Below are 25,890 nucleotides of genomic sequence, written 5' to 3'. Positions count from 1 at the left end.
CTGCAGGCGAGGCGAGGAGGCGAGGCCAAGTTGCCCGTGCGTCCCTGCGCCCTTCCAGTCCCTCGTGCCCGCAGCGGCCACAGAGTAACCTCGGGCCGTTCGGCAGTTCGGAACGTAAGTCCGCCCCAGCGGCCCTGTCCTCAGCCCGGGCTCCTAACCTCTATAAGCGCCCTCGGTCCATCCGTCGGTCCTGCACAGCGCAAAGATGCCAGCGCCTCTGGAGACCTGCCTCTCCGACCTTGACTGCCCCAGCAGCAGCAGCGACCTGTCCGGCTTCCTCACCGAAGAGGAGGACTGTGCCAGGCTCCAACCTCCAGCCTCCGCCTCGGGACCACCTGCGCCGGCCTGCAGGGGCGCGCCCGGGATCTCCGGGGAGTCCGACGTTCCAGGGGCGCAGGACGACGAGCAGGAGCGGCGGCGGCGCCGGGGCCGGGCGCGAGTGCGCTCCGAGGCGCTGCTGCACTCGCTGCGCAGGAGCCGGCGCGTCAAGGCCAACGATCGCGAGCGCAACCGCATGCACAACTTGAACGCGGCGCTGGACGCACTGCGCAGCGTACTGCCCTCCTTCCCCGACGACACCAAGCTCACCAAGATCGAGACGCTGCGCTTCGCCTACAACTACATCTGGGCTCTGGCCGAGACACTGCGCTTGGCCGATCAAGGGCTGCCCGGGGGCGGTGCCCGGGAGCGCCTCCTGCCACCGCAGTGCGCCCCGTGCTTACCCGGGCCCCCGAGCCCCGCCAGTGACGCCGAGTCCTGGGGCTCCGGTGCTGCCGCCTCCCCCTGCGCCGCCGCTCCCTCGCCACTCTCTGACCCCAGTAGTCCCGCCGCCTCCGAAGACTACGCCTATGGCCCAAGCGATCCCCTTTTCTCTTTCCCAGGCCTGCCCAAAGACTTGCTGCACACGACGCCCTGTTTCATCCCTTACCACTAGGCCCTTTGTAGACACCGTTACCTTTCCCCTCCCCCATTCAACTGGCAAGAGATGGGGCCCCAGCTGCGGCCTTCGGATCCCCACTCCAGGCGAAGGGAGGAAGCGGGAGCTTTAAAAGGGTGGGGGATACCTGAGCCGCTTGTTAGGTCGCTGCACTCTCGCTGCGGCTGCCCCTTGGTCTGTTTCTCCAGCCCTCAGCCCCGGGCCCCTCCTACCCGCCCCGAGATGGCTTTTCCTTTTGCACTTTCTGAACTCCACAAAACCTCCTTTGTGGCTGGCTCAGAACTGACCCCAGCCACCACTGCAGTGTGATTTAGAAAAGGAACAGATCAGCCCCTGAAGACGAGGTGAAAAGTCAATTTTACAATTTGTAGAACTCTAATGAAGAAAAACGAGCATGAAAATTCGGTTTGAGCCGGCTGACAATACAATGAAAAGGCTTAAAAAGGAGAGACAAGGAGTTGGCTTCATGCATTATGGATCCCGGCCCCCACCACTGCAGGCTCGCTCTAGGAAAAACCCGAGAGACTCTTGCGTAGCTATTCAGGCATTGGGCTGGAGAGTACTTTAATTTATTCAAGATACTTCATTCATATGAAAATGTATTTTTTACATAAAGAGTTTATTCTATTATTATGAGCTTTCAAAGTTTACATTTTTGTACTGCAGATGCTTCGTGTAAATAAAAACTAAAAAATAAGTCACCAAGTTTCTTGCCTAATGTTAGTGTCTCTGGGGCTTTTCTTCCCTTCTCCTGGTGGCCCAACGACTAAAGTGAAACACTATCCCCGCCCCACCTCCAAACCCTCCAGTCCTGTTTCAAAAACAATTTAAGAATAAAATGCATCTGATTTCCACCAAGAAACGGGTAAGGGCAGACTAGAGCATTTGGGATCCATCATTCCCTTTCACCTTGTTAACACAAGGGAGATCTTTCAGGCTCCCCATAAGCCAATTAAGACTTTTTAGTGGGGAATTAGCGCTGGACACGCAGCTACCTGTAGAGGTAGGAGCAGTGGGAGAGTATTTCTTTTGACAAACTCCACATCAGCTGGCTCTGTGTTTCAAAAAGAGGGGATTAAAAAGATCAATACAGTGTGACCACTGGTTAGGAAGTCCCAGTGACAGGTGGGCCTAGGCTAGGCAAGCAGAAGGGTCCACTCTTAAAACAGCCTATTTAGAGGGGGAAATTGATTTGTAAACAATGCCTCCAAATTGTTGTCTATTGAGGCTGGGTTCACCCTGGCTGTGAGGTGTGGGATGAATTATGCTGATATGGTGTCCCTGAGTGGGGTGTGCAGCTGCCTGAAATTGTGAGCTAGGGTGCCTCCCCCCCGCACCCCACACACACATTTACACCCACTGTGGCCCACAGTGGGGGGAGGGGTACACGCAGAGGGTGGGAGGGGTGCCGAGCTTGCTCTGCCAGTCCTCAGGGCCAATAGCCAAAGCTTTCATTTACTGCCAGAGAAATCAGCCGCCCAAGCTCAGTGGGGATTTTTCTGGCTGCGGTATGTTTGCCTGTTGTCTGACAATTATCTAACAGCACCCGCCAGAAGCAGCTTTTATTTTAAATTTCAGAATGTGGATAATTAGAAGACGTAGTTCCTAAAATGCCATCACTGACTGTTTCCCCAGCTCACAAGTTACCCCACATTGAGACCCAAATTTTTTTTCCAATGGGCTGCCTCTTTTCATGGATATAGTTATTTAGTGGTGGGGGGTGGGGAGAGGGAAGAATTCAGAAAAATGGTATTCTGTATTGTTAGAGAAGTTATATCCATTTTAGGAGGTGAATAGAAGTTGAGGGCCAGAGTAGTTGAGGGCCAGAGTAAGGCCACAGATACCATGCTCTCCCGTGGAAGCGTTTTCCCTCCATCCTAGTGAGTTGGGTCCATAGACTCATACTCTAGGTCTCCAGCAGACATTGCTAAGTCTAGCCACCGGCAAGGTGCCCTCCTTCAGATAAAAAGGCTCCTTTGTGGAAGGTTCTGGAAAGTTGGATGCCTTCTCAAATTGGCCCCAGAGCAGAGGCAAAAAGTCCTCCAAGAAAAGCTTCAGAAGTTGTGAAGACTGAGGACAGAATCACTTCTGCTAAACGCTGTAAGGAAAAAGTTTTGTCTGTAGAAGGACTCAGCCCAGGGCCCACTCTATTGTCTGTCTCAGAATTAATTCACTCTACCAGCTTTGCGTCTTCCTAGAGCAAAAGACACAAATGGGCGGCATCAGATTTTCTGCTCTCCCGTGCATAGGATGCTTAGAAGTAACTTCTTCTAGCTTTCCAAGGGGCTCAGACTGGGTCTGCGAGAAGGGTGATCCCCTATGGAGACTCTTGTGATATAGATGCATGTGTCTGGGACAGAGAAAGAAAACAGCAGATTGTGTTTATCATCATCCAGAATCCTTGGGAAAACCACCAGCAAACAGCTGGAGTAGGAGCTTTGGCTCATACAGCTGCATAGAGCCCGCATGAAAACAGGGGGAAACACTACCACCAAGACTGAAGAATAGCAAACTGTATTCTCAATTTTGTTGCCACAATAGGTTCACAACTCATTCACAACTGAAGGTGCAGGACCCCAGAGCACCTTGCTGTAAAGATGTCTTTAACGTCATCGTTTGCTGGGGGGCATCTCCACCCCTGCCAGTTAATACTATTCTTCTAAGGAAGCAAGGATATATGTGCAGCCCTTGGGGCTCTCAAAAAAGAGAAAAGAAAGAAGGTGATTCAAAATGCTTGTCCCCAGCTCAGGGGTCTTTTTCTTCCTGCAGCAAACTCTCATTCATCCACTGGTGTCTGTGAAGGCAGGGCAGGGCTTACCACAATATTCTAATCAACCATAGAGCATGGAACTTTCCACTGACAGCCACGTTTCACTATCCTCAGCATAATCTTCCACTGAGGAACTAGCTGGCACTTCAGAAGGCTTATTTATGATCTACCTTGATCTTTTCATTTGTTTTTGTCCTGGTATAACATGTATTTTTATATACTACTTCCAAGCCTTTGAGAAACCAGGAAAGGGAAGATTAGGATGCAATAGTAAAATGAAGATTTGACTCATTCTTTCATTTCTCTAATGATTATTTATCAAGCCCCTGCCATGTACTGAGCAACTTTCTAGGCACCAAGGTGACCAAGACAGACAAAGTCCTTGCCTGAAGGAGCTTATACTGTAGTGGAGAAAGACAAAATAAATGTATGAAAGATTGTGGTAAGTGCTGAGGAGAAGAAACGCCCTGAAGAGAAGAAAGTAAAATATGGGGGAATATGAATGCCAGGGTGGGGGAAAGATTGCTTTTTAAGAAAAGATGGTCAGGGAAGGACTTTTAATGCAGTGGCATTTGAGCCTGAATAGAGAGAGGAAGGGAGCAAGCCTTGCCAATACCCGGGGGCGGGAAGCACCCCATGGAGAAGGCACAGCAAGTAGAATGCTGTGGCCATGCACAGAAGTCAAAGGACAGCATGGAAGCTGATGTGGCTGAAACAGAGGACACAGGGGACAAGGACTGATAGAAAGATGGGGGAGGAGGGAATCACTGCAAATCACGTGAGCCTGTAAACTATTATAAGGACTGTGGGTTTTTCTCAAGGGGATTGGAGGGCTGAAAGCAAAGGAATGTTATGAGTTGACATATTTTTAAAGACCACATGGGTTTTTACATGGATAATAAACTGTAAGGGCCAGGGCAGAATTTGGGACCCAACTAAGCATGTGCATATTAGTCCTAAAGAAGGGCACATATGGTAAAAGTGAATTAAAAAAAAAAAAAAAAGTGGTCAGAACCGGCCTGTAGTTTGAAGGAAAAAACACCAGGATTTGTTATTGGGATTGAAAGAAAGAGAGAAATCAAGAATGACTTCAAAGATTTGGGTCAGGAGTAATGAAGACACAGAGTCCATCCCCAAAAGCCCTCTACAAAATAGGAATGGTTAATTTTGACTAAAACTGCTCATTTTAAAACCCAAAGCAAAAGATGGAAACATGAGTTTTGGTGTCCATAAGATAAAGACAGATTGGTGCTCAAGAGAACCATAACTTTGTCTGGGCTGGGGCCTAAGACAAATGCCTCAGAGAAAACCCATAAGGACAGGGAAAGGGGCTTGTGATGCCATGCACAATGCCCTGAATAACATCATCAGCAGCAGTATTCTAGATAACAGTGATATTGCACTTACTCTGTGTTCTATGCACTGTTCCTAACACTCTAACATATTAATTTATTTCATTCTCACAACCCATGAGGTTGGTGATATCATTGTCTCCATTTTACAGATAAGGAAAGTGAGGCACAGTCAAATAATGTGCCTGAAAACACACAGCTCACAAATCGTAAAGCTGGGATTTGAACCCAGGTAATCTGGCTCCGGCATTCCTGCTGTTTCTTAGATTGTCTCTCAAGGAATAAAAATGAAGTGCAGCAAAGCAAAAAGTATTATGGGTCACGTGCTTAGCTTTTGAGGCCTAGCCTGATCCAGGATCATAGACAGCTACAGGCAGGGTTCCAGATACGGGGCCTTGAGCTGAATGTGGAAAAGGGCTCAATCCCCCCACTCCTTCAACTGACGTAGCGGAGAACTAGCCTGCAGAGGGTTGAGGGTGAGTTCTTTGGCAAAGACCTGGGGCATCAGTTTGCAGCACCAGCAGAGCTAAGAGGCTAGTGGCATCTTCTTGTGAAAAATTAGCCTGTTTTCCAGTCCATGTCTGGCTAGAAAGTTCCTGCACATCTTACAGAGACCTAGGCTTCATTTAGAAAAGATTTCTAGGGTTGTTCCAACCTCAGCCAAGAAGAGAACCAAGGCCGTAAGGTTCAACACCAAAGAGCTTAATGGTGAAGATTTTAGCCTAGACAATGTTCATGGTAAGTTTTACCAATTGTTGCAATGGCCTTAAACCAATAATATGCCAAGGATACATCTCACTTTAGGAGCTGTTGCTTCCTGGAGATGGCTCAGGACAAACACTCTGAACAAGCACTGAACTTACCTGCTGCTTGCTGGACTGGTGGCTGGGAGCCAGGCAACCCTGGAGGAAAGGAGCCAAAACTGGATGTTGGGGTTTCAGATGGCTGAGCTTATGCTATCCTTCTGGCAGGGATTAGATGCCAGCACTGGCTGCCTGCTGAGATCACTCTCTTGTTCAGGTGAAGACCACTGTGTCATTGACAGATATATCTTCTTCCATCTTGAGAGTGAAGGACAATGTGCACCCAAATTATGCCAAGGTGGTCTCAAGTCATTGCGATACAAGCAAAAGATGAGGGCCAGAGCATGCCATTGCTTTATCAACTCAAATTTGATCTTCACTCTATCTAAAGAACTGCATCTGGCCCTCAATAATATGCAGCTTAGTGCTATTAGGTTATGCTCATCCTGACACAACCTGAACACTTACTGTGCACTTGCTTGGTAGACTGTACTGAGTGGAAATGCTGTGAGCTACTTCTGAGATTAGGACTTTAAGATGATAGTGGGAACTTGCACTTCTGTGTAAAATGTAGAAAGCTACAAAGAGCATCATTCCTACTCTAAAAATGAGAAAAAGCCAGATAATCTACAAATTACAACTTGAGCCAAACAGAGAGCTGAGGTCCCAAGGTAATTAAATTACAAAGAGGAGAAAGACCTTCTAAGGAGAGACTGGGCATGTCAACTGTTTCACCTTGGGCAAAGCACAAGAGAAAGAGAGATGGATTAAGACAGGTGAGAAGAAATCAGTTAAAATTATAATAAAATCTTAAAAGCCAAGTGTGAGCTAGAATAGGGAAGTTTACCCCTACTTGCAAGTTCTTATCCATGGACCTCCACCAGATGCTCACAGAAAGATCAGGTCAGGGCAGGATACTGAAGAGAGTTTCCTTGGTGGCAAAGGTGCTCAGGGGGCAACTGCTGCTAGGGAATAGGCATAAGCTCTATTCACTTTCCCAGACACCTCTATCTTTAAAGCAAAAGTATTAAGCCACCAAGGAAGGAGCACTATCTTCCCTAGAATACAGGCAAATATCTATTGCTTCTGGAGAGGAATAGAAATAAAACCCACCTGCTTCTGATAGTGGAGTAGGAAACTGTCTCAGAACAAAGGCAAAGATCAGTTGCTACTGGAAGAGGAGTAGGAGCAAATGCCCTATGTCCTGTGGAAATGTCTAGGATCATACGAGAATACTTCAAAAAGTTCATGGAAAAAATAGAATTAAAAGATAACACAAATCTTTCCATGAGCTTTTTGAGGTACCCTCATACACCAGTACTAAACAGAGTCTGCTAATGCAAGGGAAGAAACAGGAAATTCCTTCCTAAGAAAACCAAGACAGAGTTTGGCTGCCAAGGAGGTAAGGTGCTGGAAATCTCCAGCTGTGAAGCCAAGATGTGTAGGGCTTGCCAAAGACTGAGGCTGGATCCCTTTATGAGCCTAGCAATGAGTAACAAGCAACATCAGTCTAGGGCTGGGAGAAGGATACAAGCATAAAGAGAGATGCCCCTCTCTTGGGCACAAGCAGGCAAGAGTGGCTGAAAACTGAGGGAGACCAGAGAAAAATCCTCTGGCACCCACCCCCCTCTAATAAAAGCACATAGTAACAACGGCTCACTGCCAAGGGAATTAAAAGCCTATGATGCACTGAAGGTAACAATAACAAGAAGAAAACACACACAAAGTTCAATTCCTGATTAGAATAACTGAACACTGCCCCCCCCCCCAGCCAATACTCACATAATAACTGCATGACAAAAGAAGATGCATGTCCAGGCATAAAATTATGCCTCAGTCTCTAGTGTTCTTCTACACATAATGCTCAGCATTAATGAAAAATCACAAGACACACACACAATAAAAGTATGAAGAAAAAAACCTACTCCCAAGAGATGAAGTAATCAATAAACATTGGATTTTTCAGATAAGAAATTTTATATAACCATGATTGATCTATTAAAGGATCTGGTGGAAAAGGGTGGACTAAATGCTTGAATAGATGGGGAATTTCAGCGGAGAATTAGAAACTATAAGTAAGAGTCAAATTAAAATGCTAGTAAATAAAGCAGGATATCAGAGATGAAAAGTTACCTTGAAAGGCTCATCAGGAACCTGGACATAGCTAAAGAAAGACTCAGTAACCTTGAAGTCAATAGGTCAATAGACTTTATTCAAACTGAAACACAAAGAAAAAAAAAAGAGTGGGTGGGGAAAACCACAGAACAGAGCATCCAAGAATTGCAGGAAAATAGCAAATAGTTTAACATACACATAATTGGAGTCCCAGAAGAAAAAGAGAGAAGAAACAGAACAGAAGAAATACTTGAAGATACAATGGCTGAGAATTTTCCAAAAAATAGTGAAAGACTTCGCAGCACAGATACAAGAATTACAGAGCTTCTGAGAAACAAGCAGAATAAGTTTTTTAAAAAACAACAAAAAAACTAGACACATTATAGTCAAACTGCTGAAAACTAAAAATAAAGCAAAACTCTTGAAGGTAGACAAAGGAAGAAAAGAAAGACACATTGCATACAAATGAACAAAAATAAGAAATACAGCACTTTTATCAGAAGTAATTATGCAAGCCAGAGGACAATAGAGTGATACCATAACATGCTGAAAGGAACACTGTCAACCCAGAATTCTATACCCACCAAATAAAGACCCTTCCAAAATGAAAGCAAATAAGGACTTTTTCAAACAAGAGCCTTGAACATTTATTGCCAGTAGGCCTGTGTTACATGAAATGTTAAGAAAATCTCTTCATGAAGAAGTGGTTTGGTGATATTGTGAAATATGTGTTTGATCTTTTTCCCCATTTCTTAATGTACAGCTCCTAAAACCTTGGAATCTCCAGAGTGATAAGAGTGTCTTTTGTATGCTAATGAGATGACTGATGGCTGGGGACCCCTAGATTGCATCAAGGTAGGGGTAGAGGGTTGGGACTTTCAGCCCCATCTGCCAACCTCTACGGAGGGGAGAGACGCTGAAGGTAAGTTGATCTCCAATGACCAGTGATGCAATCAATCACACCTCTATAAGGAAGACTTCATAAAAATCCAAAAGGACAGGGTTTGGACGGGCTTCTGGTAGATGAACACATGGAGGTTCCCAGAGGATGGCACACCCTGAGAAGGCATGGAAGCTCCATACCCCTTCCCCCATACCTCACCCTATGCATCTCTTCCATCTGGCTGTTTTTCTGTATTCTTTATAATATCCTTTATAATAAACTGGTAAACATAAGTAAAGTGTTCCCCTGAGTTCTGTGAGCCACTCCAGCAAATTAATTAAACCCAAAGAGGGGCTCTTGGGAACCCCAATTTATAGGCGTAGGTCAGAAGCACAGGACAAACAACCTGTTGCTACGATTGGCATCTGAAGTGGGAGTAGCCTTGTGGGACTGATCCCTCAACCTGTGGGATCTGATGCTATCACCAGGTAGACAGTGTCAGAATTAAATTGAATTGGAGGACACCCAGCTGGTGTGCACTGGAGCATCCACTGCAGAATTGGTTTCTAGAGGGGAGAAATCCCCACATGTTTTGGTGACCAGAGGTAAAGTGTTGTACTGAGTGACTGTGTGATAATAGTTAAAGAAACCTTGGGTTTTTTTTTTTTTTTTCCTTGTATCTCTAAGAGATTTGATGTCAGATGGAAACTTGAATCTACACAAAGAAATAATGAAGGAGATGGTAAAAATAAATGTAAAAGACCTCTTTTTTTCTTATTTTAGGTCACTTTAAAAGATAATTGGCTGTGCAAAACAAAATGAGTAGAAATGTATTATGGGGCTTATAACATGTAAAAGTAAAATATATGACAAAAATAGTCCAAGGAATGGGAGAGACGAAAGGGAATTACACTCTTCTAAGATTCTTTCATTTTTTCATGAAATGGTATAATATTCTTTGAAGATAGGTCAGATAAATTAACAATGTATATTGTAAACCCTAGGAGAACAAACATTGTAAAAGAGGTATGACTAACGAGCCAATAGTGGAAATAAGATGGAATAATAAAAAATATTTAATTAATCTATAAGAAGCCAGAAAAAGAAGAGGAAAAAAGGAACAAAGAACAGAGAAGACAAATAGAAAATTCAGAAAACAGCAAATTTAAATCCAGTCACACCAATAACACATTAAATGTAAATTACATTCAAAGGCAAAGATTGTCACATGGAACAAAAAAAGCAAGACTCAATTATTTGCTTCTACAAGAAATCCACTTCACATATAAAGATATACATAGGGTAAAAGGAAAGAAAGGAAAACAAAAAAAAAATAAAATAAAGGAAAAAAGTATATCATGCAAATATTAATCAAAAGAAGCTATAGTGGCTATATTCTTATCAGACTAAATATGGTTTAGAATGAGAAATATGTTCAAGTATAGAGAGGGACATTGCATAATGACAAAAGGGTCAATTCATCACGAATTTATAACAATTCTAAACGTGTAAGCACTTATTGACTCTTCAAAATACATGAAACAGAATCTTATAGAATTGAAAGAATAGACTAATCCACAATTATAAAGACTTCAAGACCCATCTCTTGGTAATCTATAGAGAAAGTAGACAGAAAAACAGTAGGGAAATAGAAGATCTGAGCAACTGACTTAATCTAATTGACATTTGTAGAACACTCCACCCAACGACAGCAGAAATATATATTTTTGTCAAGCATATATAGAATATTCACCAAGACAGACATATTCTGGGCCATAAAACAATCTCAATAAATTTAAACAAATTAAAGTTATACAAAGTATTTTCTCTGACATGGTAGACTCAAACTTGAAATTAATAACAGAAAATTTTCTTTAAAATTCTCAAATAATTAGAAATTAAACAGCACTCTCCTAAATAACCCTTTAATTAAAAAGGAAGTCACAAGATTAACCTGAAAATATTTTTAATTGAGTGAAAATGGAAACACAACATATCAGAATTTGTAGGAAGATGCTAAAACAGTGCTTAGGGAGAAACTTATAGCATTAATAGTTCACGTTAGAAAACAAGGAAGATTTTGACTCAATAATCTAAATTTCTTCTTAAGAAAATAGAAAAAGAAGAGAATTTAACTAAGCTAGCAGAAAGAAGGATATATTAAGGTAAGAGCAAACTTCAGCAAAATTGGAAACAGAAAGCAATAGAGAAAATTTACAGAGCCAAAATTTAGTTTTTAAAAAAGAATCAACAAAATTGATAAACTTTTAACCAAGCTCATCAATTAAAGAGAAGGGATAAATTACCAATATCAGGAATGAAAGTCTGAACATTATTACACATCATACAGAACTTACAAAGATAATAAAGGATATTATAAAGAGCTTTATGACAATACATTTGATTACTTAGATGAAATGAACAAATTTTATAAAAGACAAAAACTACAAAAGCTTAATCTAGGAGAAAGAGATAATCAGAACAAGGAATTTGTGGTTAAATCCTTCCCACAAAGAAATCTTCAGGCCCAGATGCCTCCCCTGAAAAATTCTATTGTATTAGTCTGCTTGGGCTGCCACAACCAAATACCATAGACTGGGTACCTTAAACAAAAGAAATTTATTTTCTCACAGTTCTGGTAGAAGTCCAAGATCAAGGTTCTGGCTAATTTGGTTTCTGCTGAGGGTCCCCTTCCTGGTTTGCAGATGGCCATCTTCTCACTGTGTCCTCACATGGATTTGTGTGGAGAGTGAGAAAGAGAGAGCTGTGTGGGGTCTCATAAGGACACTAATCCTATTGGATCAGGGCCCCTCCTTTATGACCCTCAATTAACCTTAATTACTCCCTTAGAGGTCCCATCTCCAAATACAGCCACATTGGGGATTAAGACTTCAACACACAAATTTTGGGGGGACAATTCAGTCCATAGCATGTATAAAACACTTAAGGAAAAAATTAATCAATTCTATAGAAATTTTTTCAGAAAATAGAGAAGTGAACGTTCTTAACTCATTTTATGAAGCCAGCATTATCCTGACTTCAAAACCAAAAGATGCAACAAATAAACAATGCTATAGACAATGTTCTTCATGGATATATATGTAAAAATCCTCAACAAAATATTAGTAAATCAAATATATATACCAGTAGATATATAAAAGCAGCAGGTATATAAAAGGGATAAATGTATCATGATTAAGTGGAGTTTACCGCAGGAATGCATATTTGATTCAATATTTGATTAGTCAATGTAATACATGCATACCCTATCAACAGACTAAAAGAGAAAAACAATATAATCATTACAATAGATACAGAAAAGTCATGTGACAAAATTCAACATCCATTCATGATAAAAATCTCTCAGCAAACCAGAAATAGTTAAGAAAATGACAAAGGGCATTTATGAGAAAACTTTAGCTCATATACTTCAACTGAATACTTTCCCACTAAAATCAAGAACAGGACAAGGAAGTCTGCTCTCACCACTCCTATTCAACATTGTACTAAAAGTCCTATGTAGAATAAATCAAGAAACAGAAAGAAAAGGCATACATATTTGAAAGGAAAAATAAAGCTGTCATTGTTTTCAGACAACATGATCACCTGCACCTACAGTTTTGAAACACAAAAACGAAATTGGATGAGGTGTACCACCTGACTTTGCGTAGTGTGGTGTTGGTGAAAGGATATACTTAAAAGTCAACGAAGCCAAATAAATAATCCTGAAATAAAACCACACATACTAATTCTAGACAAAGATGCCAAGGTAATCCAATGGAGAAAGGACAGTGTTTACAAAAAATTGTGCTGGAACAATTAGATATTCACATATAATAAAAACAAATTTTGACCCATACCTCATACCATATAGAAAATTAACTCAAAATGTAATACTTAAAATCGTAAAACGTTTAGAAGGAAACAGAGGAAAAAATTATTGTGATCTTGGGTTAGGCAAAGATTTCTTAAATGAAACACAAAAAGCATAAACCATAAAAGAAAAATATTGATAAATTAGATTTTATCAAAAATTTTAAATTTCTGCTCTTCAAAAGACAGTGTTAAGGAAATGAAAAGATAAACCATGGACTGGGAGAAAATACTTAACAAAACACATTCGGTAAAGAACTGATATCTATGATATATGAAGAATTCTCACAACTCAATAATAATAAAACAAACAACCCAATTTAAAATCTGGCGAAAAAAAAAAAAATTGAACCCTCCACCAAAGAAGAGATAGCGAATGAGAACATGATAATAGGTTAACACAATTAGTCATTAGGGAAGTGAAAATTCAGACAACAATGAGATATCATGACCCCACAATTCTTAGAATGGCTAAAATTAGGACAACTGACAATACCAGGTGCTGCCTAGCATGTGGAGCAACTCAAACTCTCATACATTCCTGGAAGGAGTACAAAATAGCACAACCACTGGAACAGTCTGGCAGTTTCCTATGAAGTTAAACAAACACTTACCATATGGCACAGCAAGTCCGTTCCCAGGTATTGACATAAGATAAATAAAAATATATGTTCTCACAAAACCCTCTACGCAAATGTTTATATTAGCGTTATTCATATTGTATCAGGTGAGCCCAGGTGCCCATCAAGAGCATGGATATAAAAATTGTACTGTATATCCAATTAAAATCAATTTATTGATACATGTAAAAACATGAGTAAATCTCAAAAACATTATGCTAGGTAAAAAAAAAAAAAAAAAAAAAAAGCCAGACTCAAAAGGCTAAATACTGTAAGATTTCATTCGTATGGCATTTAAAAAACACAAAAATATAAGGACATTAATTAGATTAGTGATTTCCAAGGACAAGAGGGAGAGAATATTAATTTTAAATGGAGCAAGAGAAAATTTGGCGGGGAGTTGGGAAGGTTCTATGTCTTGATTGTGAGGGTAGTTAAACAATCTGTCAGTACTTATACAACTTTACATCTTAAAAGGGTGAGTTTTATTTTCTGTAAATTATACCTCAACAAACCTGACTTAAAATATAAAAAATGATCACAGGATGTGGTGGGGCCTTCACTCCGTTCTCCTTTCCCATGGCTGTCACCTGGATGTGACCAACATGATAGTAACCCAGATTCGGCTGTGAGGACCATGACCAAGCTTCAGGCCACTGCTTCTTAAGGCTTGTCCAGCACCCGTCTATGAAGAGGTAAGTACAGAAATTGAGAGGGTGTGTTTAGTAGCTTTTATAGTTATTTAAATAAGTAATATTGTGTGTTTGTATCTAATAATAAAATAATTTAGGCATGTCTTTTGTATGTCTTTGGGGGTTTTTTCCCTTCATTTTTTCAAAAAATTATTTTATTATTTTTTACAAAAAACTTTTTTACCTGTAATGGATTGAAAATGTAAAAACTGGGTCCTTCAGCACAGATAGTTTGAGAAGCGCTACCGTAGGGACTGGTGGAGCAACATGGAAGGAACCTGCTCCCCTCGGACTGTTACGTGATGAGAAATAACGTTGTTCTTTAAGCTACTGTATCACTGTGCCTCTCTGTCATAGAAGCCAAATCTCCCCCTCATTGTCCGGGACCTCCACAAGGGCATGTTATCTGCTGACTCTGTGCCAAGGCTTTAGTCCCAGGAAGAGCAAGAAACAAGGTCTTTCTGGAGAAAGCACAGACTCAGACTACATGGGAAAAGCTAGCGAGTTGAGCATTACTTTTCATACCAAAGGGGGTGCCTATAAAAGAGAAGGGGTAAGAGTTAAAGTCCTCACTTGTCAGCAGGGTACAGAGCAGGCTGACCACAGACACGGAGGGGTGGAGCCATTCCCACAGCCTGCAAGTTCCCAGCAAAACATGGCTCTCCCTGGCTGCTTAGGAAGAGCAGGACTCCCATCAGCAAGTACAATAGTAGCAGCTTGAACAGCTGCAGCTCTCCAGAAAGAGGGCCCTTGGGCCTGCCTCCCTTTTACCAGACCAACTGCGGATGGGTGATTCTGACTTTTATTGAGGGCACTCAGCCAATGTAACCCACCGGTCTGTTTCTGTCAGTTTCTAAATGTTAACTTCATTTTGCCTCAGTCTTCTCATCTGTGAAAAGGAGGATAATGATAGTGCCCACTTATATTATAGGGTTCTTCAAGGTTCCAATGAGAAGCAATTCACCTAAAGAGCTAAAACTGGGCCTGGCTCATTGAAAGAGCTTGATATATATTAGCTATTGACTGATTTAGCTACAAGCCAATTACCCTTTGTAATAAGATGATCTTTCTTTGGTCACCAGATGGTCCCTACAGTGCTGAAGGCTATAGGCCTTAGCTACAAACTTGACTGGTGCAACTTGACTCTAACACAGCAATTTGAGTTTCGGGGCCATTACTATACTTCCAATGTAAAGCTGTGATTAGAGGACTTAAGAGGGATATTATCATATCTGGCGATGGTCTGGTTCAAGCCCTGATTCAAATCTCACTGCCTTCAAGAATTCTTCTCTGTGAGCATGAGTACATGAGTACAGTGCTTTCCAGTTTACAAACCAATTTCACGTCCATCATCTAACATTAGCCTCACAGAGTCCAGTGAAGTAGAAGGGATTATTATATCTGCAGCACAGATGAGGCAGGGGGCTCAGAGGTTAAGTGGCTCACTCAAGGTCACAGGGTTAATGAGAGGAGAAGGTGGGGCTCAGAGCTGCATCTGGTTCCAAGTCCATTTCTTTTTCTCAGATACTTTTCTGCCTCTCCAGGCTTGCCTCACTGGGCCCAGAGCATACTTCCACATCACAGTCTTTTAAACATCATGATCTTTAACCAAGCAGAAGAGTAATAATAATGAATATATGATTAGGTTGAACCATATTAAATTGCTGATATTTGAGCCACAGAAATGGCAGTTTCATATAGATCAATCAGTAATCAACACTTTTTCTTGTATACTTACCAGGGGCTAGGCAACAAGCCAAGCACCTTAAATTGCATTGGTTTATATAATCTCAGCAACCCTCTTATCACCATTTTAGGGATGAAGAATCTAAGGCCAGGGCTGCAAAGCTAGTAAGTGATGAGGGCAAGATTTAAATCCAGGCATCTGAGCATGGGGCACAAGCACTTAACCACTGGACCACCCTACCAATTCATTGCCCAGCAAGAAAACTCAAACTCCTAAGATACACCATGCCGTATTCAACCATATAGTGCTGCGTGCAACACCTGGTATTCGTTCATTCATTCATTCAACAAATTGACTGTTCTTGTTGTGAGATAGTTTTCCATAGGTCTCAAGCATTCCTACACATCTTGTGAACAGGTGCACTGACTACTCTTTGTTCCAGACTACTTGTTCAAACAGCTTTGGAAGATACAGTGTCTCCCTCCAGAGCAAAGGTCAGATAGACTGTCCGGTATAAAAGAATCAGGTTCCCTATGCTCAGGGCTCCCCTCCTGTAACTCACCGAGTGTGAAGGTGTCATCTGGCCCTCTGTGTCATCCTATGGAAATCAGGGCTTGGGGAACCATCACAAAGATGCTAATATTCTGATTACTCTGTCGCTGTGAGTGATAAACAATCCTTCTCTGACCCAAGAGTCTCCTTTCACCTATCAGCACAAAACTGTGGTAGGCTAACTTGTTAGCTTACAATTAGGATATAGTCTCAGACTCAGAGTTCTTGACAGTGATAAGTGAGTACTGGCCAAATGAATAAAATTAATGAACACACGTAATGAGCATTCCCTGTGCACAGAGCACTGTGTCCTAAACATCCTCATGGTGTCTCTCAGGGATCAATGGCTGCCACTTGCAGAAAGAAAATGCATGGGAATAGGCCAGAAGAGGGACTCATCTCTGGGCTGGTCTTCCTGGGCTGACCACTGATCTGCAAGACAGCCAGGTTGGCACCAGTATTTGTTAAGAACCTACTGTATGCCTGGCTCCAAATTTGTGAATTCTACAGTGTCTACCTATTAGCACTTTGAAAGTGCGTGTTGAGCAAAGGATTCATTCACCTATTGACAAATATTTATTGAGTGCCAACTATGTGCCTAGGATTTCGGAGAATAAGATAAGAATAAGGGGTCCTCTCATGGCACTTATCAACTGGTGGGAGACACAGTCAACAGACAAGCAACTATATAGGTAAACAAGAAAATATCAGATCATGAAAAAAAAACTCTGCGAATATTTAAGAAGAGAATGTGCTAAAGAGTGAGTTAGAAAGCACTTTAGAAGTGATGGTCAAGAGAGGCCTCTTACAGGAGGGGCCTCTGTGCCAGTGCTGCAATTCAGTGTTGCTAAGACCAAGGGACGAGCCCTCCAAGCAGAGGGAATATGATTGGCTTATTGGAGGAACAGCGAGGAGGCCAGTGTGGATGGAGTCCAGTGAAATGGGGGACTGGGGGTGACAACAGAGAGAAAGGAGCCAGATCACATGGGGCTTTATGAAGCACTAGGGCTGTTTCCTGTCAAAATGACAGTGGGCACACATGAGTGTTTCCAATCAGAACCCATCAGCCCAGGAATAAGGATGGCCAGACTGTAGAAGGTGCTCAGTCCTGCACCATGAGCTACTTTTTACTTTTACCTCAGCAACTCTGTCATCTGTAAGACGACCACTTTCTGAGAAAAAAAAAACAACAAATAACTTGGGTAGCATGAGTCTCCAGAAAATTTCACAAAATTACACACATCATGGAGTTTGTTTTTTTTAAGGGAAGAGCTCCTGCAGCACCCAGCTGAGTGTAGTCGACATGGGCTCTTACAGAAAACCCCTGCTGAACATCACTTGAAGAACAAAAGTAGGAGCCTCCCATGATTATGGGCTACGCAAGGCCACTGACATGTGAGGGGCACTGCCAGACGTCAGAGGAGGGGCTGAGGAGACCTTACAGGTGTGCGTTGAGTCTGGAGTTTTTAAAGGAAGGGAAAGGGGCAGGGATAGAAGACTGGGGAGCTCTTGCAAATATCAGAGCCCCTTTTCTAATGCAGCTAAATAAAATATTCAAAAGGAAAGGAAAAACTCAATGAACAAAGATGCAGATAATCCATTTATGACAACCACCACAACAATAAATCTGTAAATACTCAAACCCAGAGTAGCAGCTCAGTAGAGAAGAGGAGAATAGTGTCATGAAAAAAGTATTTATTACCTGCTAAGAAGGGTTATTAAGACTACGTAAGCACATAAAGCTTGAATAAAATGCTAGGGGGAAATAGATTGTAAACTTTACATCCACCTTGACAAAAACTAGCTATGTGTAAAAATCAAGATTGGAAAAGTTAGAGAGCGACATCAACAGTAGTTCAGAAATGGTGAGAAGGTGAAGTTAGAGGTTTTAAAAAGTTGCTTACTCATATCATTTGAAATGAAATTCTCTCCTGATTTCAAAACTGGAATACAAGTTTTGATAAAAACACATTTTCCAGCAATACTTAAAATAGAGTCATCTCCATCTAGAAGCCAGTCACTCTGGCCAAGCAATTCACCTGCGAAGATACTATACGAGTTATTAAAAATAAAAATTACATCATCAGCCCTTGAATTTCTTAGGCATTAGGGCTTTCTCTCTGCTATCGGCAGCAGTTTTAATAAGTCACCCTGCCCAGATTCCCCTAATGATACGCTTCTACATAAAAAAGGGCTTGTGAAACCTAATTCCTCTGACAGAAGCGAGCTCGGGTCTCTGAAGCAGCGAAGATTTCAGATTTCTGCTGGGTTTCCTTGCACCTGCCCTTGCAGGCATAAGGTTTTGTGTGCAGAAGCCTCCAGGGGTTGAAATTTAGCCCTGTCCGTGTAGCAGGAAGGTCAGCCGAAGTCACTGGGTCCCAAGACACTGGACTTCAATCTCCGACCAAAAACAAAACATCAAAACACTTCTATTCACGGGGACGTGCTTAGCAGCGCGCTGGCATTTACAAATGTAACGCAGCACCGCAAGGCTCAGGGAAGGGTCTCTGCTTAGAAAGTCGATTGTTCTGCAGAGATCTGACAACCTCTATCAGATCTGCGTCAGCCTGGCTCCAGCAAACACTCGGAGAAAGCCAGCCTCCTCCAAGCCGAGCCCCACTGCCACCCGATACCTGAATGAATGGCAGAGCCAGCAAAATCCAAACTCCTTTCGGAATGTCTGTTTCTGTGAGAAATGGTTTTGACTTTCTCATAAACCATGAATGTGGAAGAAAATTAATGTTCGATTAGCCTTTAAAAGAGACATGTTATGTGCCCACTAATCAAAATAGCAGTCTTTTACAGGGAAGAAAATCTTTCCTTCATTTACCTGTTTGTTTCTTAGTGCTTTCTCATCTGGGCAGTCCCTCCATTTATATTGTTATTATTTGTTATAATGATGATAATTACAATAGTAGCCAGTGCTAACTGAGCACTTACTGTGTGTCAAGCACTGTGCTACTTAGGCTTCAAGATGGGGAGATATTTGCCCCCTCTTTGCAGAAAAGACACTGAGACTCAGAAAGTTCCAGAGGCTTGCCAGAGGTTACCTGAATAGTAACTGGCAGAGCTTGGATTTAAAGCCAAGCTCTCAACTGCTCTTGGCCCTGCTTCAGTTTCCCCTTTCACTCTGGGAGTGTGTGTATATATATTTCCAAAATATATATACACACACACACTCATATATATATATTCATATATACATACATTCATATGTGTGTGTGTGTGTGTGTGTATATATATATATATATATATATATATATATATGAGGACAGCCCTTAAATAATGTAAGAATCTTCCCCCCAAATAGCCTGACAAATCCCAATTTAATTTAGCAAACATTGAACAGCTGCCTGTGTTTGGAGCTCTGGGCGCCCACAGGGCAAGGAACCAACAGGGCAGAATGCAAATGGCTTAGCAATAGAACCAACAAGGGCAATGGGCACCTAGAGCGAGAGGGATTAATTAATTTCAGTGGAGGCACCGGTAAGTCTTCCAAAGGAGAGAACATCTGAACAGAGGCTTTTAAGATGGAAGGAACATTTTTACAGTGACAGTGGAAAAGGAGAGTGATGTAGAGAATGTAGAAATATAGAGAAACATAAACAATAAAATTAAAATTATCTTTAATTCCATCACCCTAGAGTAACCACATTTCCCTTTGCATCATAGTACTTCTATTAAGGTAGAGTTTACAGGCAACAAAATGCACACATTTCAACTGTAAGTTTATTGAGTATTGACAAATGAATATACTCATTTAACCACCATCCCTATCTAGATATAGAGCATGTCTGTTGCTCCAGAAAATTCCCTCGTGTCTCCTTCCACTCAATTCTCTTCCTCCCCTGGCTCCAGACACCCACTGATGTGCTTCCTGCCACTTTAGTTTTAGCAGTTCTAGAACTTCGTGTAAGTGGAATCATACAGTATGATCTCCTTTGTGCTGCTTTCACTCGGTGTAATGTCTCTAAGACTCCAGTCGTGTTATGCATGTCAGTGATTGATACCTTTATTTGCTGAGAATTTCATTAAATGTATATATCACAGTTTGATCATTCGTCACCTGTCAGTGGACATTTGGGTTGTTTCTGGTTTGGAGCTGTATGAATAAGGCTGCTGTGAATGTTCATGTATAAGTCTTTGAATGGACATATGTTTTTATTTCTCTTGGGAAAATACCTAAAAGTGGAATTGCAGAGCCATGTAATAAGTGCATGTTTAACTTTACAAGAAACTGCCAAACTGTTTTCCAAGGTGCCTATGCCATTTTGCCCTCCTGTCAGCAGTACATGGGAGTTAAAACTGCTCTGAATACTTGCCCAGACTTGATATTCTTGTTCTTTTGAATACTGGCCTCTCCGGTGTGTGCATGGTGGCATCTCACAACGGTTTTAACTAGTATTTCCCTGATGACTAACGATGCTGAGCATCTCTGCAGGTGCTTACTGGCCATTCACATATATCTTCGTTTGTAAAGTACCCATTCAATTCTTTGCCCATTTTTATACTATTATTTTATTACAAACATATATTCAAAGTACAATGAGACTAATACAACACATGTAGGTATTCGTTACTCCCAACAACACTATGAGGGAGACGACAGGAGAGAATAAAATCAAAGCAGTAGTGAAAGATGTTTCTGAAACAAAATTCATGTTGCATATCTTCAATTTAAATCAGAGTTAAGTCCTGCTATTTGTTTTTTCTTTTGCCCATTTCTTAACTGGATCGTTTGTCTTCTTACGATGAGTTGTAGATGTTCTTTGCGTAGCCTAGCTGCAGGTCCTCTGTCAGATGCACGCATCACGACTACTGTCTTCTGCCCTGTGGCTTATCTTTTCATTTCTTAGCAGTATCTTTTGAAGAGCATAAGGTTTTAGTTTTTCTGAAGTCCAAGTTATCTTTTTTTTTTAATCATTCAGGCTTTTTGTTTCCTATCTAAGATATTTTAGATTAGCCTACCTCAAGATTGCAATAATTTTTCTCCCAGGTTTATTCTGGAAATTTTATAATTTTACCTTTTACATTTAGGTCTATGATCTATTTTGACACAGACTCTTTGGTATATTATATATTATATCCTTCCCTTTAAAAGAGCTCATGCTCATTTTCAGTGGGGAAGGCCAGGGACCTGAGAGGAGGGAAGAGTGTCTGCAGTGATGACGGGTCCAGCCTGCTGCTCAGGAGCTACCCACAATGTGGGTTAAGGACCACGGAGCAGCAGGGTACCGGGAGAGAAGGCCAAGGAAGAAGACAGAATCCCGCCACAGAAGAGTGCAGCCCTCTCTCCTCTCTTGGCTTAGACCTGTGTGAAAGTTCACATACAAGAGGAACACTTCCCAGACTGTCCCCTCTCCCCTCCTCTCCGTGTCTCTGGTCCATTTGCCAGCACTCTCTCTCCATTTGCCTTTCCAAGTCTCTATCCCTGAAGCCTAGCTCCGACCCGTAGCCTTTCCTGGCCATCCCATTGAGGTCAGCCAGCACAAAGGACATGCCCAGGTCAGACCAAGCTGCTGGCACTGGCCGTGGGCCTAGACACCACCTGTGAAGCATAACAGGAGAAGGCGATACCACAGCCTTGCCCTCACATGGGGCTTTCAAATGTGCAAAGTGCCTTCCCCAGCATTCTCTCACATGTGTCTCACAACCCCCCATACGGCACGTGAGCTCCCGCTTCCCCTAGCATGGTGATTTGCCCACAGTAGATGTTCAATAAGGGTTTCACACCTAGACAGTCTGTGGTCACTGGTGGGATACATCCCCCAGGTGTGTGGGCTTTTCCACCCTCCCTGAATGGGGATGCTCCAGCTGCTGCTATAGAAGTGTCCTGAAGCCTTGGCACATCAGAACTGGAAGTTCTGGGAAGTCTGCTAGGTCAGAAGGTGGGTGGCATTTGCTCAGGGACACCCCAGGCTTTTGTGGGCATCAACACAGCCACTGAGTGATGGAAGCTTCATAAATATCAGTTCAAATGCTACTGATTTGCACCTGGAGTGAGACCAGAAAGCTTCATTGTAAGATGCAGAGTGAGTTTTCTACAAACAAGGGTGTCCCAGACAGGGGTGTAGAAATGTCATCCTTGTACTCTGGCATAAGAACTCACTCTGCTCTCTTGGATGAAGCAAGTGGCCTTACCAGCAGCTGTTGTGAGCAAAGCAGGGACAGAGCTGAAAACCACTACCAGGACTGGAAGGAAAGAGAACCAACTTGCCATTGTCCTCTGTCCCCACACTCTACCCTGGGGCCCTCTTGGATAGGAATGTCTTCCTCAAGGCAGGAATCACAGTGACCCAATGTTTTTCCTCCTGAATTCAAACCCCAGCTGATCTCCAAATTCTGATGTTACCCCTACAGGACTGACCATGATCCCTGCCCTTCTGCTGTTTCAAACCTTTTGATAAGGGACACAAAGTCAGGAAAAGAGGAATAAAAGAGATAGAAGATATGTGAGGTGAGGGGTGGACAACAGGTTCCCTCTGGCTCTAACCTGTAGTGCACTTACATCCTTTCTTTCCCAAGTAACTCAGCCACCTGTGGGCCAAAAAGATCATTTTTATCCAAATCACAACAACTCCAGTCCCTGCATACTCATGCAGAATTTCATGCCCCTTACCAGGTACATTTCCCTATGGTTGACATGTGTAGAGTGGTTTCTGTTTTCCTGAGTCCTGAGAGAATCTCAGCTGCTGCCCTGACCACAGCCTGCCAACTCCCAAAAACCCTATAGGGGGAGGCCAACCTCTTGCCTCTTCCACAATCTACAGAGAGAGTTCTTCCAGGGGCCTTCCTGGCCCAAGAGTAAGAGAGTCTAGGGTTTCTGGGGGCAAGGCCATCTGTCAAGGCATTAGCCAATCAGGTGTCACCATCTTGCCTGCAGCAAGACACAGGAGACAGAAAGCCTCTAAGAGAAGCAGAGGATGGAGCACGTTTGCCTTAATTCCCCATTTCTTCATTTCTTATCCCTTCCCTAATGGAGCTGATATCAAGGGCATGAGTTGGAGTTAGATGGAGACCAGCAGAATTTGCACAAAGCAAATCTCTGTCCTCTGACCACACACCACTCTCCAGCCCAAATAACAGCCTCATCAGCTGCTGTGAATGTTGACTTGCCCTCGGCTGATGTGAGCAAGAGAAAGTGTGGGTGGCTACTTCCTTCCCTCGGGGCAGACTGCAGCCAATGACCAACCAATGAGGGTACAAGGTGGGACAATCTTGAGGTACTATTCCTATACCACAGCTTCCTTTGGGATCAGGCCAAGGCTGGACTTCAGCTGAACCCACATCTTTGCTTAACTCCGTCCCCTGCCAGATCCTGGTTTCCTCACTCCTGTACTGTATTTTACCTGGGAACACTCATTCAATAAATCACTTGCTCAAGAATCCCTGATCCAGGCTCTGCTTTCAGGGAAGGTAACCTTAGACAACTAGCCAGGCTGTCAAAAAAAGATGCAGCTCCTGCTAAGGCCTACATCAACAGCAGGAGCTGATCATAGCTCTTCCCTGGGCCTCAGTCTCCCCATCAGTCAAGGGGATTTATTAGGATACTTTGCTGTGCTCATATTCTGTCACCTGTATTGAGGACTCTGTGATCTAAGTGGAACAAATGATGCTTTGTCCCCCCTGCCCCTGTAGAAACAGGACCCCAGATGCACATTATGCATCAAGTCTTGTGGGGCACCAGCATGTAGAAGTCTCCACTCTGCCAGCTTTGATACATGATATGTCCACCAGTTGTCAGGATGCCTACATCGCTCACCTCAGAGTAAGTGGTCCTCTGTGCTAAAGGTAAGCATCTTTTAATAATCATTATCGACTACACAGAATGCAAACTTTCTGAGATGCATCACCCCACAATAGACTTGATTTGGGCGTCTAGAAAACACAGCCATCAATTGTAAGCCTGTGAAATGCTATACCATAATTACAGTTTCTAGGCACCTCTAATGACCCATTAAGATGGATTTGTAGAGCAGGCAGAGACTATGAAGCTAGAAGCAGGTGAGACTGCAGCGTCTGAGGGCAGAGACCCACCAGAAATAATCTGCTATAGAGAAAAATCATGGGGGAACATGAGATCTTATCATCTAATATTCATCACCATAGAGAAGACAGATCCTATAATGTTTACATTGCTTGGACTAAGAAATCACTTTGAGAATGGAGAACATCTTGTGCTTGGCTTATGGGAATGCAAATTGATACAATCACTTTAGAAAACAATTTGACATCATCTTGTAAAATGCTATTCACCCATTACCCTGGGCCCAGCAATTCAACTCCCAGTCATATATTCTAGAGAAATGTCTATATTTGAGCACCAGAAGGTAAGTAAAAGACTCATTGATTATAATGCCCCACAGTAGAAATAACTTGAATATCCATTTTCAGAAGAATGGATAAATACCTTGAGCAACAGGACACAATAGAGTATTAAGCATAAATGAACTACAGGTACATATGTTAACATGAATGGGTCATAGAAATATAATACTGAATGAAAAAAGCAGGGGCAACGGGATAAGACACAAGAGGGGCACACAGGCACACCCACTGGTAATGATGAAAGTTTGACAGTGCCCCCCAAAAAGATATGTCCAAGTCCTAACTCCTAGTACTGTGAATGTGACCTTATTTGGAAATAGGATTTTGCAGATGTAATAAAGGATCGGGGCTGAGATCATCCCAGATTTAGGGTAGATCCTAAATCCAATGACTGGTGTCCTTATAAAAGAAAGGAGAGGGAGATTTGAGACACAGGCCTGTGAAGGCAAAAGCAGAGATTGCAGCAACGCTGACACAAGCCACAGAATGCCAGGAACCACCAGAGGCTGGGAGATGCAAGGAAGGATTCTCACCTATAGCCTTCCTTCAGAGGGAGCCCAGCCCTGCCGACACTTTGATTTTATACCTGTGGCCTCCAGAACTGTGAGAGAACAAATTTCTGCTGTTTTAAGCCACCCAGATTGTAGTAATTTTTTGTGGCAGCCTTAGGAAACAAATGCTTACATCTTAGGTTGGGAGATAAGTTTATGGGTGCTCATCTTGTGTCTTAACTCACATATACCTTACATGTGCTCTATTGCAGAAAGCAAATGTTACAAAACATGCTAAGAAGAAAAGATTTAAAAACAGTATACAAGCATAACAAAAGTTCCTAAGCCTTTTTAAGGTCCCTGAGAAATCTGAGGAATTTCATGGTGTCGAGTCTCTACTATGTACAGGGATCATGCTAAGCACTTTCTATATGGTAAGACATTTAATCCTCAAAGCAACCCTGTAAGTTATCCATCTTATTTGTAAGTTATCCATTTTGCAGGTAAGAAAATTGAGGCTGGAAGCAGTGAAATACTTGCCTGAAATAACACAGCGAATAAGCAGGATTCAAAGGAGAATGAATTTGCCGAGTCCAGGCGTTTTCTTTCCACCATAACACATTCCTCAGGTCCCTCTTGCTTACCTCAAGCTAGTCGACCCTCAGATACCCCAGGTTATCAGTTACAACTCCAGCAAAAGAGGTAAACACATACCCGTTCTGTCTTTTATTTTAGATTTGAGCTGATGAACATCCTTTGAGCTCACCATTTTCACATGAATTATGCA

The 25,890-nt window shown here is 42.4% G+C and overlaps 1 protein-coding gene across 1 annotated transcript; it reads left to right on the top strand.

Annotated features, from left to right (window-relative positions):
- Window positions 1-205: 205 nt before the first annotated feature.
- Window positions 206-934, top strand: NEUROG1 (neurogenin 1). The gene has a single exon (XM_063083930.1). It carries the CDS (start codon window positions 206-208, stop codon window positions 932-934), a length of 729 nt encoding a protein of 242 aa, XP_062940000.1.
- Window positions 935-25,890: the final 24,956 nt, after the last annotated feature.

The sequence above is a fragment of the Cynocephalus volans genome, chromosome 2 (genome assembly GCF_027409185.1).
Source record: "Cynocephalus volans isolate mCynVol1 chromosome 2, mCynVol1.pri, whole genome shotgun sequence".
NCBI lineage: Eukaryota > Metazoa > Chordata > Mammalia > Dermoptera > Cynocephalidae > Cynocephalus > Cynocephalus volans.
The sequence above is the reverse complement of the archived record's forward strand: the minus strand, read 5'-3'. Positions and strand labels throughout refer to the sequence as shown.